Genomic DNA, 20,377 nt, shown 5'->3' with positions numbered 1-20,377 from the left:
CCAAGCTCTTAAGATACAGCCGCATTTGCTCCAATCCATCAGACAGAGACAGACATCTTGTAGGTGTTTATCAAGCATTCTTAAAACTACAATACCCACCTGCTGAAGTGAAAAAACAGATTGACGGAACCAGGAGAGTACCCAGAAGTCACCTACTGCAGGACAGGCCCAACAAAGAAAATAACAGAGTGCCACTTGCCATCACCTTCAACCCCCAACTAAAACCTCTCCAGCACATCACCAAAGATCTACAACCTATCCTGAAAGATGATCCCTCACTCTCACAGATCTTGGGAGACAGACCAGTCCTCACTTACAGACAGCCTGCCAACCTGAAGCAAATACTCCCCAGCAACTACACAACAAAAACACTAACCCAGGAACCTATCCTTGCAACAAAGCCTGATGCCAACTCTATCCACATATTTATTTAAATGATACCATCATAGGACCTAATAATATTAGCCACGCCATATTGTTCGTTCACCTGTACATCTACCGGTGTGATATATGTCATTATGTGCCAACAATGCCCATCTGCCATGTACATTGGTCAAACAGGACAGTCTCTATGCAAAAGACTAAATGGACACAAATCTGACATCAGGAATCATAACATTCAAAAACCAGTAGGAGAACACTTCAGCCTCTCTGGTCACTCAGTAACAGACTTAAAGGTGGCAATTTTGCAACAGAAAAGCTTCAGAAACAGACTCCAACGAGAAACTGCTGAGCTTGAATTAATATGCAAACTAGATACTGTTAACTTGGGTTTGACTAGAGACTGGGGGTATGGATACACTTGCAGCTGTACAGCGCTGGGAGTTAAACCAGCCTTCGTACAGCTGAATAGGGAAAACGCTGCGGTCTGGCCACACTGACAGCTACCAGCGCACTGTCGTGGTCACATTTGCAGCAGCATTGGGAGTGATGCATTATGGGCAGCTATCCCAGCGTTCAAGTGGCTGCAACATGCTTTTCAAAGGTGGGGTGGGGTGGAGTGTGACAGGGAGCGTGGGGGGAAGAGAGAGTGGATTTTTGGAGCCGACACTCTGTCAGCATGCTGCCTTGCAAGTTCTGACCCCCTCCCCCATCCCTCTCTCACTCACTGAAAGCAAACAGCTGTTTGTTTTTTCCTCACAGACCAGATAAGCAGCTGCTCTGAAATAAGCCCCCCCGCCCGCCGTGCTGCTTCTCTCCTCAAGCCCCCTCCCTCCCCCTCTCTTCAAGCAAACACTAGCTGTTGACCTTCCAAAGGGAGCCCCCCTGCCTCTGCTCATTCACAGCAAAAAGTAGCTGTGTTTGGTTTTTTTTGATAAGCAGCTCCCGGAGCCCGGAGTTCACAACAAAACAAAGAGCTGGACCTGCACTTAAAAGGATTATGGGAAGGTTCCGAAGGTCAGTTACAGTGTAGTAAGATTATTCCCTGTTTACACTGGAGCCCCAGCGCTGCAGCAGCAGCACTATACTCTTTATTCCTCTCGGGGAGGTGGAGTACAAGCAGCGCTGTAGCCACGGAGATATAGCGCTGTATGTGCCTTCCCAATGTGGACGGGGAGTGAGTTACAGCGCTATTAAAGCTGCCAACAGCGCTGTAACTCTCAAGTGTAGCCAAGGCCTGGGAGTGGCTGGGTCATTACACATATTGAATCTATTTCCCCATGTTAAGTATCCTCACACCACCTTGTCAACTGTCTAAAATGGGTCATCTTGATTAGCACTACAAATTTTTTTTTCCTCCTGATGATAATAGCTCATCTTAATTAGCCTCTTACAGTTGGTATGGCTACTTCCACTTTCTCGTGTTCTCAGTATGTATATATATCTTGGTTCCATTCTATGCTGTAGCCCACAGAAGTTTATGCTCAAATAAATTTTAGTCTCTAAGGTGCCAGAAGTACTCCTGTTCTTTTTGCGGCTACAGACTAACATGGCTGCTACTCTGAAATTTAGTATTATGGGTGAGATTGGTCCCAGAAAAGAAATCCATAAGGGAACACATTTTGACCCTGTTCTCATGTTAAAATAATTACCACCACAAATAGTCAAGTAGGCGTCTGTAAGAGGATTCTACCATTTGTCTGATTTCCTCCCTGCCTCCTTAAATATTCACAAGGGGGATCCCCAGGCACGTTTAGGCCTTGTCTGCACTACAAAGTTTTGGCTAAAGTTATGCCTCTTTAATTAAAGCACTTTAATTAAAAAGCACTGTGGCATGTCCACACTAGCTCCTTGTGTCACCAGAGTGCATCCACATTCACAGCTCTTGCATCAACAGAGCGGTGCACTGGGAGTAGCTATCTCACTGTGCAGCTAGCTGCAGGGTGCTTTGGAAGGGTTTGCAGTGCCTCATGGGGCAGGTACAATGTCACATGACACAGATTTCTCAATCTCATGTTCCAGGCATCCTGGTAGATTGTAAACTGCTTTTCAGCTGAAGTGGGGGGCGGGGGGGAGGGAGAGGAGAGCAGAGCAGAGTGGTGTGTCTTGGGCAGGGGAGACAGCAGGCTGATTGACCTATCCTGAGGCAGGTGGAGGGGGACACCCCCCCCCCCACACCTCATCCCCTGGCTCAGTACAGCAGTCCCTTCCCCAAGTCTCTTCCGCTCTGCCTGCCTGGGGTTCTGTGATTCACTCTGAATTCTCCCACAGCCTCAGCTGCTGGGAGTGGCATCCTGAGCAGCTTTGTGAGCTCTCCCTGCTGAGGAATGTCAGTTGTGTGTCCTCCTGTCCAGTCCCCGTTCTCTTCTCCTCCTCCCCCCGCCCCCCCCCCGCGCCTGCCCCTGTGTTCCTAGTGCAGAGCAGAATAGGAGCATTCCACATTGATGATTTGCTCTTTGTTCCCCAAAGGGAGCTGCACACTCAGCTGTCAAATACTTCCTGGAGCTTTGAAAGGGGAGGGGTACGTGCCTGCAGGGCAGCAGAGTTCAAAACAGTGAGCAGAGGTGTCACGGCAGGCATTGTGGAATACTGGTGGAAGCCAGTTATGTCAACAAAACAACTGATGCTTTGTCATTTTAACTTTGCCACAAAATGCTTTATGCCTCTCATTGAGGTGGTTTTATTTTGTTGGCAAAACAGCTGTGTTTTGCCACAAAAGTAGCTTTGTAGTGTGTGCATGCCTCCCCTTTGTTGTGGGCAAAAGACAGCTTTTGCCGACAAAACTTTGTAGTGTAGGCAAGGTCTTCGTATAGATGTTAGCACTGAGGTCTGGTACTGTCCAAAGGTGTAACTTCCTTCACTGCTCCTGGGATTAAAGCAGTTTTCCAGTGAAAGATTATTCTCCATCTGGCCAATAACAACTTGTGCACATCATGCTTGTCTGATAACTACTTACTGTAATATCTCAAACTCTACTTACTATATTTTTATGTGGGAGGAAATGCAGGGTTGCTGTTTGCTTTGCATGTTTGCCTGACACCCAGCGAAAATTCTGGAACACTTCAACTCTGTATAATCCCTTGTAAAATCTAGGAATAAAATAAACCTAGTTTTCCAAGCGGCTAAAGAGGGCAAAAATGTCATTTTAGTATTGTGTAATTTTAATATTAAGCTATCTGACTATAATTGAATGATTCATATCCATTCCTCATTGACAAATGCATGCAGTCAACAGCAACTCCATTATTATGTGACCTTTGTTTTGTCCAAGAAAGCAGAGTTGTGGACTCTTCTATTAACTCACCACCCTTGCAATCATTTGGACTTTTGTTAGTGGACCATTCTGTTTTAAAGCTGCTTTGCATGTCTTCTCTCAGTACAGAGCAGTATTCAGAGGTTCCAAGAGAAGTTTTTTATCTTTGCTTTAACACCTCAGCAAGTCAGAGAAATCTGCATTTCCAGGTAAGAGGGAGTGCCTGGCATTTATTTGTGAGCATGTGTTAAATCACTGCTTTTGCAAAGTTGCAGGGGAGTTTCAGAAAAATCTTCCTTCACATTTCTCTTCGCCTGTGGAACAGTCTTTCAAGTAAAGTGGTGGGTGGTAGCCTATTATTCAGTACACCTAAAACTAGTGTTTGTACAAACACTAAATGGTTATGTTGGGGGACAATCCTGAATCATCAGGGTGTTAGATAAGAAAATGAGACCTGATTAATTGAAATCAAATAGCCTTCATGGCTGCTGCAAGAGTGGCAGACTGTTTTCTTCCCCATGTTCCCTGGTTGCTGGTAGGGATGTAAAATATTAAACGGTTAACCGGTAAGTATTAGTCTAACCATTAACCCCGTGTGCGTGGGTCTTGACCATGTTCTGGCAAGAGGGGATTATGGCAACCAGGAAAGGGTGGGCATCATCCCCATCTTAAAGGGGCCGGGTCGATATTAACACTCTATCCCAGCAGGGTTTTCACCCCAAGGGCTTTGCAGAGAGGGATGGGCACGGCCAGCCAAGCAGGGTGTATGTGTTTGTCCAGGGGGGTTGGCAGGGGCTGCGGGCCCCATCGTGGAGCGAGGGGGGGGGGTAAAGTCATCCTTGGCTTCTCCCTGTGCTACTGGAAGGGGTTCGGCTGCGGAGGCGGTCAGCACACTGGTAAGGGAAGCTGCTGCTGGGGTGGCATGGAGTGGATGCGGAGGCAACATTGGGACAAACTAGGTACCTGGGGCCCCTCTCCCTTTTCCTGGGTACTGAGGATGCGAGGGAGGTGCTGGGCCCCCTCAACTACCCTAAGCTCTCCTGGCTAGGCTTGTTGTGTCACCCCTGGTATGAGCACAGCTACCCTTCCCATCTGTCAGGGGTAAGCGGGGGAGGGGAGATGAGCCATCCTCAGAACAAAGGTCCTGCCTGGAATGGAGAGAGGCCTGCATGTGAGGCCCAAATCGGTTATCCTTTTAAACGATATTTACATCACTAGTTACTGGGGTGGGAGGCTGATTCTACCCTCTATCCTTGTTTGTCAGTGCAATGCAGTAGGGAGGACCTCCTTTGGGCTGGTTTCCCCCCTCGGGTGGTGTCAGGTTTTTGTGGTTTTCTCTCCACAACCTCCTTGGCGTCCTAAGACCTGGCTGGAGGGAAGGCACAGACCTAGTTTATCCTTTTAATTAATACAAATAGATTGTTTTGGTTACAAGTGCTTTGTTCTTGTACTACATGGGTAGTGTAGTAATGAGAAATGTAAGAGTCTTGAAAGTAACTAGAGCTGTTGAAGCAGGTCTGTCCTTTTTTTCTATGTGATAAATTGGAGTGTGAGATTTTGTTTCCCCTCCAACCCCTGCCACTCCCCCCTCAATGGACTTTCTTTTTTTTTCTTTTCCCCCAACAGGGACTTCTTGCCAGGGGGCAGGAGGGATTACACAGTCCAAGTTCAGCTAAGGTGATTTAAGGTTTTTCTTCCATTAAGTTTGTACTTCATTATTTTAATTCAAGTATATTTTAACATATGTAAATAGTTTTCTGAGTGTAACGTCACTTAAAAATGAAATTTCTCTTTTGGAAATAGGTTATGCCTAGCAGAGACTAGCTGCTCTCAAGAAGATAACTATCCCAATAGTTTGTGCATTAAAGTAAATGGGAAGTTATTTCCATTGCCGGTAAGTTATTGAAATTCTATTCAATATGTAGCTTTTGCTGATAGATTAGTTTGCTTAAAGTCTAAAGTGGGGGAGAAAAAGGGTCTGACGCTTTTAAAAAAAATATTGCTCACAAATGTATGCCTAATTTGCCTGTGCAGCTACTGATCTGTACATTGGGCATTTGCAGACACTGATGATCACTAAGACTCCAATGCTAATATTTAGCATTTTACACATTAAAGGTACTATGTAGATATTAATTATTTTGGTCCATTTGTGACAAAGATAAATTTGCAGCATAAAGATTCTTCTTAAAAATTTTGACTGTGGCTGTGAAGGAAGCCTCTCTACATAGCATCTGCAAAATCTTATCGGTTTGGTTGTATGTAGCCTGTTTTTAATGAGTGTGCGCTTTTTTTTTTAATGCTCAATAGGTGGCTTGAATTCCTTGAGTTGTGAGGAAATTTCTTAAGATATCTCACTCCAAAATTTGAGCTCTTTATAGCTGTGGGGATATAGCAATATTCACGGTGAGGATGAAGGACAGACAAATTCTAGGGCTTCAAACATTGCCAATAGCGGGAGAGCCAAACAATGTTAACAACTGTAGGAAACTTGTTTTGCAAGATCTCCCTAGCACAGAGAAGGCTAATAATGTGAGACTTGTTTCTACGGGCAGGTGTTTTCATAACAGTTAACATTTGGGCAAGGTTGTGACTTGTATGCACTAAAACTCTGAAGCTTGAGGGTAGATGAAAAGGGAGGAGAACGTTACCCATTTACAGATAATCTTTGTACAGCTCTGTAAAGCTGTACAAAACTTTTCTATATTGATAAGTTTCAGGACAGAGCATGTAACTTGATGCGTACCCAGTCACTAGACCAGGGGTTGGCAACCTTTCAGAAGCGGTGTGCCGAGTCTTCATTTATTCACTCTAATTTAAGGTTTCGTGTGCCGGTAATACATTTTAACGTTTTTTAGAAGGTCTCTCTCTATAAGTCTATATATTATATAACTAAACTAGTGTTGTATTGTAAAGTAAACAGGGTTTTCAAAATGTTTAAGAAGCTTCATTTAAAATGAAATTAAAATGTTGATCTTACGCTGCTGGCCCGCTCAGCCCGCTGCTGGTCTGGGGTTCTGTTCACCTAGGCCGGCAGCGGGCTGAGCAGGGCCTGCGGCCGGGACCCCAGCTGGCAAGGGTCCGTCAGCCAGAACCCCAGACCAGCAGCGGGCTGTGCGGGGCTGGCGGCCAGGACCCAGAGGGCTGGAGTCAGGGCTGGGGGCTGGGTATGTAGGGGGGTGTAGGTGTCAGGGCAGAGGGGGGGCTAGGTATGGGTGGGGGTGCCAGAGTCAGGGCTACGGGTGTGTGTGTGGGGGGGGTGGGGGATGATGAAGGAGTCAAGCAGAGGGCTGGGTATGTATGAGGGAGGTACAGGGCTCAGGGCAGGGGGCTGGGGTGTGTGTGAGGCTCAGGGCAGAGGGCGTGGTGTGTGGGGGGGGGGGGTCGGGTGTCAGGGCTCAGGGGAGAGTGCTGGGTGACTGCCCCCCTAAAAACTCTCAATCCTGCTGCTCCTTGTCCCCTGACTACCCCCTCCTGGGACTCCTGCCCCCCAGGACCCCACCCCCTATCTAAGCCGCTCTGTTCCTTGTCCCCAGACTGGACTCTACCTCCTACCTGTCCCCTGACTGCCCTGACCCTTATCCACACCCCTGTCCCCAGCCAGACCCCCGGGACTCCCATGCCCCATCCAACCACTCCCCGCCCCCTGACAGGACCCCCAGAACTTCTGACCCATCCAACCCCCCCACACACACTCCCTGCCTGCCCCAACCCCTCTCCACACCCCTGCCTCCTGACAGGACCCCCAGAACTCCCAACTCATACAACCCCCCTCCAGCTCCTTGTCCCGACCACCCCCTCCAGAGACCTCCCACCCTAACTGCCCCACCCCCAGGACCCTCCTTGCTCCCGGTCCCCTGACTGCCCTGACCCCTATCCACCTCCTGCCCCCTCACAAACCCCAGGACTCCCATGCCCCATCCAACCCCCCCGCCCCTAACCACCCCCTCCCGGGATCCCACCCACCCTGCTCCCTGTCCCCTAACTGCCCCCACCCCGTATCCAATTCCCCCAGCCCTGGGCCGCTTACCATGAGGCTCCACACAATGCTAGATACGCTGCTCCGTGGGAGCACACAGCCCCGCCCCTCCAGTTGAGCAGGGAGTGTGTCTGCCTCCCCGCGGAGCCAAATGCTGCCCTCGGGAGCGCGAAGCCCCAACCCCCAGAGCGCTGCGCGCGGTGGCAGGGCTCCAGGGGAGGGGAGAAGGCGGGGGAGGGGCGGGCAGCTTGCTGCGCTCGGCCCCGTGCTCTGGCCCGGGAGCGCGGACCCCGCGGCTTGCCGTGCCAGGAGAGTGGGGTCATTTGCCCATCCCGTGCGCACAGCTATGCTTCTGCTCCCTGCCCCCGCGGGGGGGAAGTGGAGGGCAGAGGAGAACGTGTCGGGCTGGGCAGGATTTTTAGTGGCATGCTAGAGTCCCGGCAGGCTCCAGCGTGACATTGAAAATTGGCTCACATGCCGTCTTTGGCACGCGTGCCATAGGTTGCCGACCCCTGCACTAGATGGAAGTAAAGGTCTCTTTGCTAGTGATTACAAGGTGCTTATTGGGGTGGGAGAGAAGGGTAAGTAAACGATTTGTGATAGCAAAATACAAAAGGAGTGCCAAAAACTAACTTCAGACAACAGTATTTTTAACTTGGTATAAAAACTTTTGTTTTCCAAAAACCTTGTAATGGTGTCTCTTGGGTAGAATTCAGAGCACAGTTGGAGTTTGACCAGAGTACAATCTATAAAATTGTAGAGGAACACTTCTTTTCTTCCTTACTGCAGGGATATGCACCACCACCAAAAAATGGGATTGAGCAGAAGCGACCCGGCCGCCCATTGAATATTACATCTCTAGTTAGATTATCCTCAGCAGTGCCAAACCAGATCTCCATTTCTTGGGCATCTGAAATTGGAAAGGTAAACTATGTTCTTTGTAGTACGAGAGTAACCTCACTCAGTATTACTCCTTTTCCTTCTGTATCCCCCTCAGTGATCATAACCTCCCACAATAGCTACATTCACCAGTGATAAATCTGTTAACTGGTAGTGGAAGCCTCAGGAATGCAGAACTTTCACAGGCGCTGGATCTATACTGTGGAACTTGTGCCTGCAAGAGATAAGTATGATCACAGACTGCTTTAGAACTCATTCAAAATCACCACCACCACCACCACCACACACACACTTGGCTTCACTCAGTCTCCTCACATGCATTTAGACAACTTTTGCGCACTCAGACATAACTATTCCTCCAACAGGCTTCAAAGGAAGAAATGTTTTCATTTCTATTTTTAAATACTTAGGAGTGTTTCTGTGTTTAAATAGGAGGCACGCTGATACTACAGTGATGGGAGCCATAAGACCATAGCTAAAAGGAAAGAAAACTGGCTATGAAGAACTATAAACAAAGGGTTATAAGCAGCACATTTTGTTGTGAGGGGAAGTGTCTAGTCGGGGTACTGTAGTGTCTTAATCTTCATCAGTGATCTGAAAGAAGTGATAAGTGAATTAATGAAACTCGCAGATGGTATGAATTAGGGAGCAGTGGTAAACACCAGTGAGGACCAAAAATTGCAAACTCAGATCTGATTTAGAAAATATAACCAAGGAAAAATAGACCAAAACAGATCAATAATGGAGAAACCTCAAAAGTAGTAATGGTACAAGTGTACACCAGACTAGACTTGATTTTTGCCATATGATACAGTAGTAAATAGACCAATACCTTCATATATGTAGCAAAAGGTGGTGTAATATCACAGAAAGGTAATGGGTGTGACCACACCTGAAATAGTGTGCTATGTTCTGAGTTTGACCAAAAAGATGGTAACAAATTGGAAGGCGTTCAGAGGAGAGCATCTAAAGTTATGAGGCCAAGAGTGCTTAATTTGCAGGAAGAGTGAGTTAAATGTTTCATTCATTTGAGTGACAGTTATGTGTGGGATATGCCTTCTAATATTGACAGTGTAAATAACAAGAACAGGTGGAGGTGTTGTTTGACATAGTAAAAGGAAGTATAACTGGGAGTACAGGGTTGCAGGTAAGAAGGGGAAAACTTAGGGTAAATCGGGGGGGAAATTTCTGATGATGAGATCTGTAGTACTGAGGAATAGTCTTTCAAGTGAAGTACTGGTGTCCAGGTCTTGTAATCCAACTTAGACCATACAAGATAGTAATAACTGTATTATAGAGAACTATTGCACACTGGAGGGAGGATAGAAGAAATTAATCTATCTCTACATTATTACTTTTTCCCAGAAGCAAACTCCTGTCTTGAGCTCTGATCCATTCTACTACTGGTATTGGAGATGTCTAGATGTAATATTACTCTCCTGCAGTTGTTCACTTGGGAGCCTGCTAAAGAGACGTGGGAGAAAGTAATAGTGTTAGTATTAGTCTGAAATGTGCACTAATAATGATTATGTGGGCAGGCATGTGCTTTTGTATAAACAGTTTTATATTCTGTTTTGGGTCACCTTTTGAGATACCTACCATAAAACTGACAAACACATGACTTGACATCTGGCCAAGTTCTCTGTTGGTGTAAGAGGATGGAACTTTATGAAGAAGTGCACAGTCTTGAACCAATTGTGAATTTATCCCACTAATTGCAATAGCGTCAGAATTTGGTCAGCAAACTAATAAATAGCTTTACTTAAGAAATTCCATTTCTGCACCATCATTAATCTATTAAAATTTCAAAAAGGTGTGACCATTTGTTTTATTGAACTAACAGATAATTGATTTACATTTAATTCTGCTAGCATATTTTATAATCTTACTGTATTGTGAGGTATGTCTGTTACCCGTTTTATTTCATGCAGTTGTTTTTTGTTTGTTTTTTTCAAATAAAAGGCAGGGAAACTTTTACATCCTTAATCATATTTTTCTTCCTTTGTAGAATTACTCCATGTCTGTATATCTCGTTCGGCAGCTTACTTCAGCCATGCTTTTGCAGAGGTTAAAAATGAAAGGTATCAGAAACCCAGACCATTCCAGAGCACTAAGTAAGTTGGTTGAATTTTTCTACTTTTGTTGCCTGCCTGTGATTGATTGATTTTTATTTATTTATCTGTCTAATCTAATCTATCCAGATTTAGTGACAGGTACCAGATTTACAGCATGCAGATTTACAGAAGTCTTCTATCCCCAGTAGAGAGAGAGCTTGCACTGCTTTTGCTCATTCCAGACCATGAGGGGAACACCTACTCAGTGTCTGGACTCTCTCTCCTGATATTGCTAAGAGCACCTCTGCAGTGGTGGGCTGTAAAATGCAGCACTTGTGTTGACATCAATATCCATTAATCTCTCCACATATATGAGGTGCCGTTCACCTTTTCTGTGAAGTGTAAAGACTTTTTTTTTGGAGGCCCCCTTGGAAGGTTGTATTTGATTCTGCCTATATGTAGGTTAGGGCCCACTCCTGCAAACACCACTTTGCCTAGTGCTAACTGCTGTGGGGCATCAGTGGGATTACTCTTGATGGCAGTAAGTACTCTGCCTGCCAGTGTTTGCAGGATTGGGCCTAAAACTAGGAAATCAATGCAAATTTGATACTTGCTGTAAGCAAATTTCCCAGCGTCTCAATTTAGATGACTTTACATGAAAATTAAGCAGTATATTAATGAGTATCTACTCAAACACCTGAGTGGCAAGAATGGCATTTTTAATAATGGTTATGTAATGTAATTTAAATTGTTTTTCATTGTACTAGTTAAAGAAAAGCTGACCGCTGATCCTGATAGCGAAATTGCCACAACCAGTTTGCGGGTATCTCTGATGTGTCCTGTAAGTAAGGTTGTGAAGTAGAATATGCAATTAAATTTGAGGGGGGGTGGAATCATCCTTTATTTTTGTTCATCTTAAATTCAAAGTTGGATTATTATAAAAAGGATCCACAACTTAGAACTTTGTAAAATAGCTTTTACTGTTAGAGGCATTTCTATAATATAGTAAGTGGTATTTTTTTTAAATACAAACAGTAGTCAACAAGTTAAAGTATAAAAGTGCAGTGAGAGCATCCAGTGCAACATACTTGATCATGTGTGCCTCTCAGACCTTTAAACAGCAGAGGAAGTATTGCTGTTCTCTTCCCCTCCCCCCCCCCCTTTTTTTTTAAGAGGGTGAAACTGAGGCATTAAAAATTGACATGACTTGCCCAGAGTTTCTCAGCAGATAAATGGCAGAGCAGGGAGCAGAGTTTAGATCCTCTGATTCAAATGTCCTATCTACTATACCAAACTACCACCTTTTTATAAGAATAAGCCAACTCTTGATCACTTTGACACTGAATGTCATAAGACCTACAAACTGAAGCATAAGACCTACAAATAACTTTGGGATTCTCTTTGAGCCTGTTTAGATTGAAATCATGCTGGAAATAATGCTGCAAGTCTGTAGTAGTGTAATCTTTTAACAAGAACAAGATGCCTAGGAGTCAAAACTCTTAAGTTTTATTCCCAGCTCAGTCACAGATTTGTTTGTGTGACTGTGACCAGCTGAGTGATCTGCTTTGTTCTTCAGTTTACCCATCTGAATTAGTATTATACCCACTTTATAAGTCAGACTTCACTAATCAGTGTTCATAAAGCACTTTGAGATCCTGGGATAAAAGTTACAAAATACTATGAATGCTTCAATCATTTTACTATAACAAAATCATAGCAATAGAACACTGACATAGCGCCAGCACAATCTGCTATTAAAAATGCCTCTGCTGGGCCTTGACATTTAGAGACAAAACCAATGTCTCTGTGAATGACACAGTCCTGTATTCTTTCTGCACGTACAACTCCTGTTGATTTTGATAGGATTTATGGGCCTACCAGGACCTTGGGATTGGGCATTTATTTACCAGCAAGAAACCATTCTTATCCTGTGACTGGTTTATTTCATTGTTCTCTCTGAAAATATATTTCGGTTCCCTCTTGTCTGTCATGCTGATATTTGTTTCTATTGCATCTCCTGCAGCTGGGAAAAATGAGACTGACAATCCCATGCCGTGCTGTTACCTGCACACATCTGCAATGTTTTGATGCTGCTCTTTATCTACAAATGAATGAAAAGAAGCCAACCTGGATTTGTCCTGTCTGTGACAAAAAGGCAGCTTATGAGAGTCTAATATTAGATGGGTAAGAGATTGAGTTTGTCATTTACCTTTTTTACAGTAGTTCTGTATCTTAGAATCTGAATACAGCAAGTACAAACCTGTGCTATGGTTTCAACATTGAGATTTGCAGTTTCTGGCTCTTATTTCAATGTTACTTTATTTCCTTGAATATTCAGAGATGTCAAGGCCAGAAGGGACCATTTATGATCATCTAAGATGACCTCCTACATAACACTAGACCATAGAGCTCCCTCCAGTAATTCCTGCCTATAACTTCTGTTTGAGCTATAGCAGATCTCTTAGAAACACATCAGTCTTGACTGAGACTTCAAGTGATGGAGAAATCACCATGTCACTAGGTCAGGGGTCGGCAACCTCTGGCATGCGGCTCGCCAGGGTAAGCACCCTGCCGGGCTGGTTCGTTGGCACGTTCGGCCGATCGCGGCTCCCACTGGCCGCCATTTGCCGTCCCAGGCCAATGGGGGTGACGGGAAGTGGCTTCCCCCGCTGGGATGTGCTGGCCGTGGCTTCCCGCCGCCCCCATTGGCCTGGGACGGCAAACAGCAGCCAGTGGGAGCCGCGATCGGCCGAACCTGTCAACATGGCAGGTAAACAAACCGGCCCGGCCCGCCAGGGTGCTTACCCTGGCGAGCCGCGTGCCAGAGGTTGCTGACCTCTGCACTAGGTGTTTACATAGGCAGGCTGTACTTCTGAAGTCTTTTTATGGAATTGGACCATAAAATATTCTGTAACTGCTTAAATCTGTGTCAAGCATTTATTCCAAGGCTATAATTTTATCTTTAATCCCTATTACTCCCCTGAAAAGGTTCATAAATACCAGTAATGCTCCCCAGGTGGAGTGGGTGATGGATGTTGTATTCTGAACAGACTTGAAATCCATAGAGAAGGACAGTTGCAGCAGTGTGATTGTAGAGTAATGTTGTTGTTTATACCCCGGGTAGATGAAACTTTTTTGTTTTTTTTCTCTGTAGCTTCCTTGATGCAATTCACACTCCATCATAGCTGGCTTTTAACTTCATCACTTCTGATTTAGCTCAGGACAAAACCAAAGCAACTCAACTTTATTTTCCAGGCTCTTTATGGAAATCCTTAATGAATGTTCAGATGTGGATGAGATTAAATTCCAAGAGGATGGTTCTTGGTGTCCTATGAGGCCTAAGAAGGAAGCTCTGAAAGTGTCCAGTCCTCAGTGTACCAAAATAGAAAGTATGTATATATGTGTACTGAATATCAAATGGATAAAAATATCTAAACATTGTATACTCTCGGATGTAACTAGGATAACCCTTTTAGCTACCAGCAGTGAGTTTGGGGGCTTAGTATCCTATCCCTTCACCCATTTAGATTTTAAAAACATCCCTTTCTCTCTTTAAAATATATAATATTTCATGTTGATTCTTTTGGGACTGTTCATTATCACTGGGAGAGGCACAAGAAGCCATTTGTTCCCATCTGGTAACACCGAGATGTACTGGATGATCTAGGTCTTTTTGGGCTGGTCTTTACTATGGCGCTAAATTGGCACCACTGTGATTGATTTCAGTGGCGTCAATTTAGCGGGTCTGGTGAAGACACTATAAATTGACTAGAGAGCGCTCTCCCAGTGATATAGCATGGTGTAGACATCGCATGAAGTTGGTGCAAGTTACCTCGCTCAGGATCTTTTCACACCCCTAAGTGACGTAACTTACGTCCAATTAAGCAGTAGTGTAGATAAGGCCTTTGTGGCTCCCAGTCTTTGGTGCAGGGAGTAGTAATCCCAAGGCTGCTTCTGAATTCTGATTTCCTATATAGAGGCCAGAAAGCCCATGTTTCAGTTAAGTACAGTAGAATTTGAGAAGCTATTCATACCACAAATGGAAACTGCTGATGTTAACATCACTTAAACAATCATGCTTCTCCTTTAGGTTCCAGTGTTGTCAGCAAACCATGTTCTGTGACAGTGGCCAGTGAGGTAAACAAGAAGAAAGTAGATGTTATCGACTTGACAAGAGAAAGCTCTTCCGATGAAGAGGAAGATCCTCCTGCCAAAAGGAAATGCATATTTATGTCTGAAACACAAGGAAGCCCAACCAAAGGGTTTGTTAATTTTAAAGTTAGTTGTTGTTCTGTAAGGTCTCAGATAAGCTAACATGTGGCTGGACTTGTAAATCTCTCTTCTGGATGCAGTTCCAAATTTCCACATCAGAACTTCTGTTAGCTTTCTGCAAGAAGTAACCTGTATTAATATATGGTATCTACATACAGGTGATTATTTTATATAGTTTTACATCACACAGAGATTTGCTCTCACTTGCTGTGTATGCAGGAATGTACTTCCTTGGTGTGATAGCTGTGGCAGAGGGGATCCCCAGTGCAAAATACTGATGCATTCCTGCTAAACTAGCTTTCATTTAAGGGTTGAAAATACCACCAATAGTAAAGTGCCTGCATCCTGAAATCCTATAGTGCTGTTTCATTGATATGCTGAAGTCCAGCATGTCAGCCTTGAAAGGGAAACACTACACTGTGTTGAATCAACTCCTAGATTTTTCCTTCCAAAGTCTGCATGCAGCTGAATTTCTTAAACCTGATCATCAGCCAGAAGAGACAGAAAACACTCTGAGAGAGGAGAATTAAGTGGAATAGAAGAAGCAGCAATGGGAGTTAACGACCCCCCCCAAAAAACCACAAAACCCAACCCCAGAAGATTGGCAGAGATGGCAAAAAGCCATCTTGCTAAAAACAAGGCGGCCACATTCATTCCTAATACAATTCTGTTGCTTTAGTAGAGTTACAAGGGGGATGGATTTTGTTCAGTGGCTTTTGATAGGCCCTGTCAGAAGTGCCACTTCCTAAAAGTTCTCTTCTCTCATCATCCCCGTTTTTCCTAGCTAGATACAGGATTCCCAACTTCCAGTGAAATTACTTACGTTACCAACATTTTTCTCTTCTGGGTCCCTCCCATATTTTATATCGCTCAGCAACAGTCCGTAACTACATCTTCCCATCAGGGCATTTCAGTTGGAGTACTTTGGGGGCCTGAGAGACCTTTAGATACTTATCTAAAGAAGGGGATTACAGTAAGTCCTCGCTTAAGGTTGTAGTTATGTTACTGAAAAATCTCGACTTTAAACGAAACAATGTTAAGTGAATCCAATTTCCCCATAAGAATTAATGTAAATGGGAGGGAGGGAGGGTTAGGTTCCAGGGAAATTTTTTTCACCAGACCAAAAACTATTATATATACATATACGCACAGTATAAGTTTTAAACAAACAATTTTATACTGTACACAGCAATGATGATTGCGAAGCTTGGTTGAGGTGATGAAATTAGAGAATGGAAGAGGGTGGGATATTTCCCAGGGAATGCTTTACTGGTAAATGAGAACTAGTGTTTGGCTGAGCCCTCAAGGGTTAACACATTGTTAATGTAGCCTCACACTTTACAAGGCAGCATGAATGGAGGGAGGGGAGACAGCATGGCAGACAGAGACACACTCTGTGTGAGAGAGAAATGCCCATTGCCCCTTTAAGTACGCAGACACCAGGCTAAGTGTATTGCCGGAAGTTGAGACAGCAGCTGCGGCCAGCAAGCTCCCTTTGTCCTGTCATGTCCCCACCCTGCTCTATATGGGGAAGGGGTAAGCAGGGGGGCAGAAGCGTGGGGGGAGGGATACACCCTGACAGCCCCCCCCCCTCGCACAGCAAGCAGAAGGCTCCTGGGAGCAGCTCTAAGGCAGAGGGCAGGAGCAGTACATGGCAGTTGGGGGAGGGACAGCTGAACTGCTGGCAATTGGTAGCCTGCTGGGTGGCTGCTGCACAGGGAACTTAGAGGAGCGGGGAGCTGATTGGGGGGGGTGGGGGGGCTGCCAGTCCCGGCTCTTCCTGCAAGCAGAGGACAAAGCAGGCAGCTGCCAAGCAACGTTATAAGGGAGCATTGCACAACTTTAAACAAACCGGGATGACTTTAAGTGAGGAGTTAGTGTATTTGTTAGGCTGACCATTATTAGAGCTGACCATTGCTCTGCCAACCCACTCCAGAGGGTCAACCTTCTGGCATCACTGACTGGTCACAATCAAATTTCCTACAATATCTGAGAGTCACAGCATAGTAGCTCCTGTCCTTTCCTCATGTTTCCTGTGTGAGTTTCTATCACTGACTTAGGGTTACAAAAAGATCTTATTCAAATATGTGAAGGGATAGTTGGCCCAGTGGGTTACTGTACTGTCTTGCACCTCTGGAGAGCTGAATTTAACTCTTGCTTTAAGTTGTGAATGAAGATGAGTTTGGTATTTTCATGCCATACATTGGTAAGAGAGGACTGATAAATGCTGGACCAACTTTATTTGGCACTAGAAGTCAGCATTGAGAAGCATGGGCGTAGCGATATGTGGGGAAGCTTAAACAAGTGCCAGCGTGTCCTGTTCCTGGCTCCAACTAGTTCTTCGAGTGATTGCTCCTATGCATTCCATTTAGGTGTGCGCGCCGTGCGTGCACGGCTCTCCGGAACATTTTTAGCCGATTGGACCACGAGAGAGTCCGGGGTTGGGTGCACGTAGAGATATTCGTACCCTTTGGGCGGGACGGAATATTTCCTCTCCACCCCTCGCGCCGTGGGGGGGACTGAGGAGGGCGACTGCCAGATGGTAGCATTATTCCGCTGAATCGTGCGGATAAATGGCAGTGCTACTCTCACGGGGGCCTCCGCTCCCACGACATCGGTGACTGGGTCATCGACCTCTTGGACCTCCTCAATGGGCAGGTTAATGGCCTTTGCTACACGTCGGAGAAGGTCCTGGTGTGCTTTCAGGTCAATGGGCGGGGGTTCGGATGGTGATGCCCCCGCCACCGCCTCGTCAGGTGAGGAGGACGAGGAGTGTCCTGGCAGTACCTCGTCCGATGTCTGCTCTGCCGTTGGGCGATCAGCCGCCACTGCCTCCTGCCCCAACGCCGGGCCTTGAGGCAAGGTGGTCTTTCCCGTTGGAGACGGGGGGGGGGCCTGCTGACTGTGGCCTCCGGCACCGAATGCTCCGTACCCGCCGGCCTCGGTGGAAGGGGAGGCCCTTGTTCGTGTTGGGCCCAGGGAACCCAAAATCCCCACTGTTGGGGTCCATGGTCCCGTCCATGAGACTCTGCCCTGAAGTCCACTGCACTGCCCTCAGGGGAAGCGATGGAGGGCTCACGAGAAGGCCAGGGAGGAGCTGTGGCGATCCCCGAGCGGGCGACCGATGCCGGCGTCAAGTGTCTTGCCAGTGCCGAAGGTTGGTGCCGGTCATCGCGTGACCTAATCGGGGAGCGGGACCTGCGCATGGCGTGGTACCGGGAGCTCGACCGGCGGCGCCGGGAGTGGCTCCGGGAGTCTCGGTGCCGAAAGCGATCCTTGGAACTGGACCTCCTGCGGTGCCGGTGACTCGGTGACCGGGACTGGGACCATTGCCGGGAGTGCGACCGGTACCGCGATTGAGAGCGGGGCCGGGACTGCGACCGGTGCCGAGACGGGGAGCGGCGTCGCGATGTTGACTGTCTTCCGGAACGGGACCGGCGCGGCGGCGACCGTCTCCGAGAGTGGGACTGGGATCGAGACCGAATCCTGGAGCGCCGACCGTCTCGCTCGTCCGGGGAAGGAGGCCGCATCATCAGCGGCTTGCCCATTGACTTAAGCGCCCGCACCGGCGGGGCCGGAGGCTCAGAGCTTCCGCAACCTCAATCAGCTCCCTCGCCGTCGCGAACGCCTCAGGCGTGGACGGGACCCGCAGCTCCTCCTCGGTGGGTACCGGGGAGCTGGGGGGTGCCGGACTCGACGGCCCTTGCGGCGCCGGAGTCGACGTGCACTGCCGGTGCACTGCCTCAGCCTGAACCGTTTTTGTCGGAGGCGGCTGGGCTAACGGTCTCTGCGGCTGCTTTGCAGAGGCCGTCTTCGGTGCCTTATGCTTCCTTCCGGGGGAGAGGGAGCGGTGCCGGGACTTCGGTGCCGGGTGTCGAGGGTCCTCAGCACCGGAGCGGCTCGGTGCTGCCGGTGCGCTGCTAGCCGAGGAAGGCTTCGGCGCCGGTGGAGTTGGCGCCGGAGGCTGGAGCGAAGCCTCCATCAGCAGCTGTTTGAGGCGAGAGTCCCACTCCTTCCTCGTTCGGGGTTTGAAGGCCACGCAGATCGGGCACTTGTCAGTCCTGTGCGACTCCCCGAGGCAGCGGAGGCAGGAGTCGTGCGGGTCACTCACCGGCATGTGCTGCTGGCAAGCCGCGCAGGGCTTGAATCCCGGTGCCCCGGGCATAAGCCCGCACCGGGAGCGGAAGAAGAGGGCTAACCCCTCTAATTCCCTACTATACTACACTATACAACTATATTTACAACTACAACTACTAACTTAACTAACTACTAACAACTATGTACACTAAAGCTATGGAGAACGCTAGGGCTGTGGAGGTAAGAGAGCACTCCACTGTTCCTACTGGCCGTCACGGGCGGGAAGAAGGAACTGAGGAGCGGACGGGCCGGCTGGGGTATATATCCAGCGCTATAGCGGCGCCACTCCAGGGGGCGCCCAGCCGGCCCGCCGGAGTTGCTAGGCTAAAAATGTTCCGGAGAGCCGTGCACGCGCGGCGCGCACACCTAAATGGAATGGATAGGAGCAACACATCTCGAAGAACAACAGTTACTACGGTGAGTAACCGTCTTTTCTCAGTTCCTCACTTCCCCAGAGTACTTAATTCACTTACAAATAGCCATTTATATTCCTGGAATGATAGTGTTATAAATGACTGCAGCACTGTACTTTGTTTTAATGCCAACTTGCTCTTGTCACAGCTGCTGTTGAGAGCCAAGATACGTTCATGTTATAATGAAGACTGTTATGAAAGAGGAAATTAGAGTGGAGTACTGTGTAGTGAGTAGCCACACTATAGTTGTGTTGTAACATAGTGACCTTGTGAATGAGAATGCACCGTGGTGCAGAATTTCTCTCCTCTTAACTAACAGCCAGATTGTTTGTAATTTCCCATGTTGTTTAAAACAGGGTTCTCATGTATCAGCCATCTACCGTAAGAGTGCCCAGTGTGACAACGGTTGATCCTGCTGCTATTCCTCCTTCATTAACAGACTACTCAGTACCATTCCACCACTCCCAAATATCCAGTATGTCGTCAGACTTGCCAGGTAGGTGGTGGTGAATTTTTTTTAACATATTCCAACACTCTCATTAATAACTAATGAGATACTGCCTTACTGAGCCAGATTCTACTGAGCACTGCACTGATGCTACATCTAAACAAGAACAGTGCAAGCAGGTCACTAAGGTGTCTTTCCATGCTCAGATTCCAGTCATATAGCTTCCTAAATGGTGACGTCAAAAACATTGCTCTAATGAGCACAAACTCGAGTTTGTGTGTTGGTAAATCAGCTAGAGAAGAAGTCTCACTATGATGGATTAGGTTTCATTAGTGTGATCACCTGGCTGATGTGCTTCAAAACCACATGACAGGGAGAGTAAGCATCTAAAGTTGTGACTGCTCACCTCAACCTTACCTTGCTTCTAGACAAGGAGAGAAACCTTTTACCTCGATCTAGCTGGTTGAGGTTGTCCCTAATGTTACTCTGTCTAGCCTAGGAAAAAGATTAAGGTGAGCTACAATGTGTAAGCTCTGACTT

General features: G+C 46.9%; 1 protein-coding gene across 6 annotated transcripts in view; it reads left to right on the top strand.

Moving 5' to 3' along the window:
- Positions 1 to 20,377, top strand: part of PIAS2 (protein inhibitor of activated STAT 2) — a 55,165-nt gene that overhangs the window by 29,013 nt on the left and 5,775 nt on the right. For all 6 annotated transcript variants that reach the window (XM_045020868.1, XM_045020865.1, XM_045020866.1 and 3 more), the window contains 10 exons: positions 3,759 to 3,843; positions 5,261 to 5,311; positions 5,438 to 5,528; positions 8,403 to 8,537; positions 10,522 to 10,627; positions 11,335 to 11,408; positions 12,591 to 12,751; positions 13,823 to 13,956; positions 14,658 to 14,829; positions 19,746 to 19,885. In XM_045020868.1, coding sequence (XP_044876803.1) covers positions 3,759 to 3,843; positions 5,261 to 5,311; positions 5,438 to 5,528; positions 8,403 to 8,537; positions 10,522 to 10,627; positions 11,335 to 11,408; positions 12,591 to 12,751; positions 13,823 to 13,956; positions 14,658 to 14,829; positions 19,746 to 19,885 — 1,149 coding nt within the window. The remainder of the gene's footprint in view (positions 1 to 3,758; positions 3,844 to 5,260; positions 5,312 to 5,437; positions 5,529 to 8,402; positions 8,538 to 10,521; positions 10,628 to 11,334; positions 11,409 to 12,590; positions 12,752 to 13,822; positions 13,957 to 14,657; positions 14,830 to 19,745; positions 19,886 to 20,377) is intronic.

The sequence above is a fragment of the Mauremys mutica genome, chromosome 6, assembly GCF_020497125.1.
Source record: "Mauremys mutica isolate MM-2020 ecotype Southern chromosome 6, ASM2049712v1, whole genome shotgun sequence".
NCBI classification, from domain to species: domain Eukaryota; kingdom Metazoa; phylum Chordata; order Testudines; family Geoemydidae; genus Mauremys; species Mauremys mutica.
Note: the sequence above shows the minus strand (reverse complement) of the source record. Positions and strands in the feature narration are given on the sequence as shown.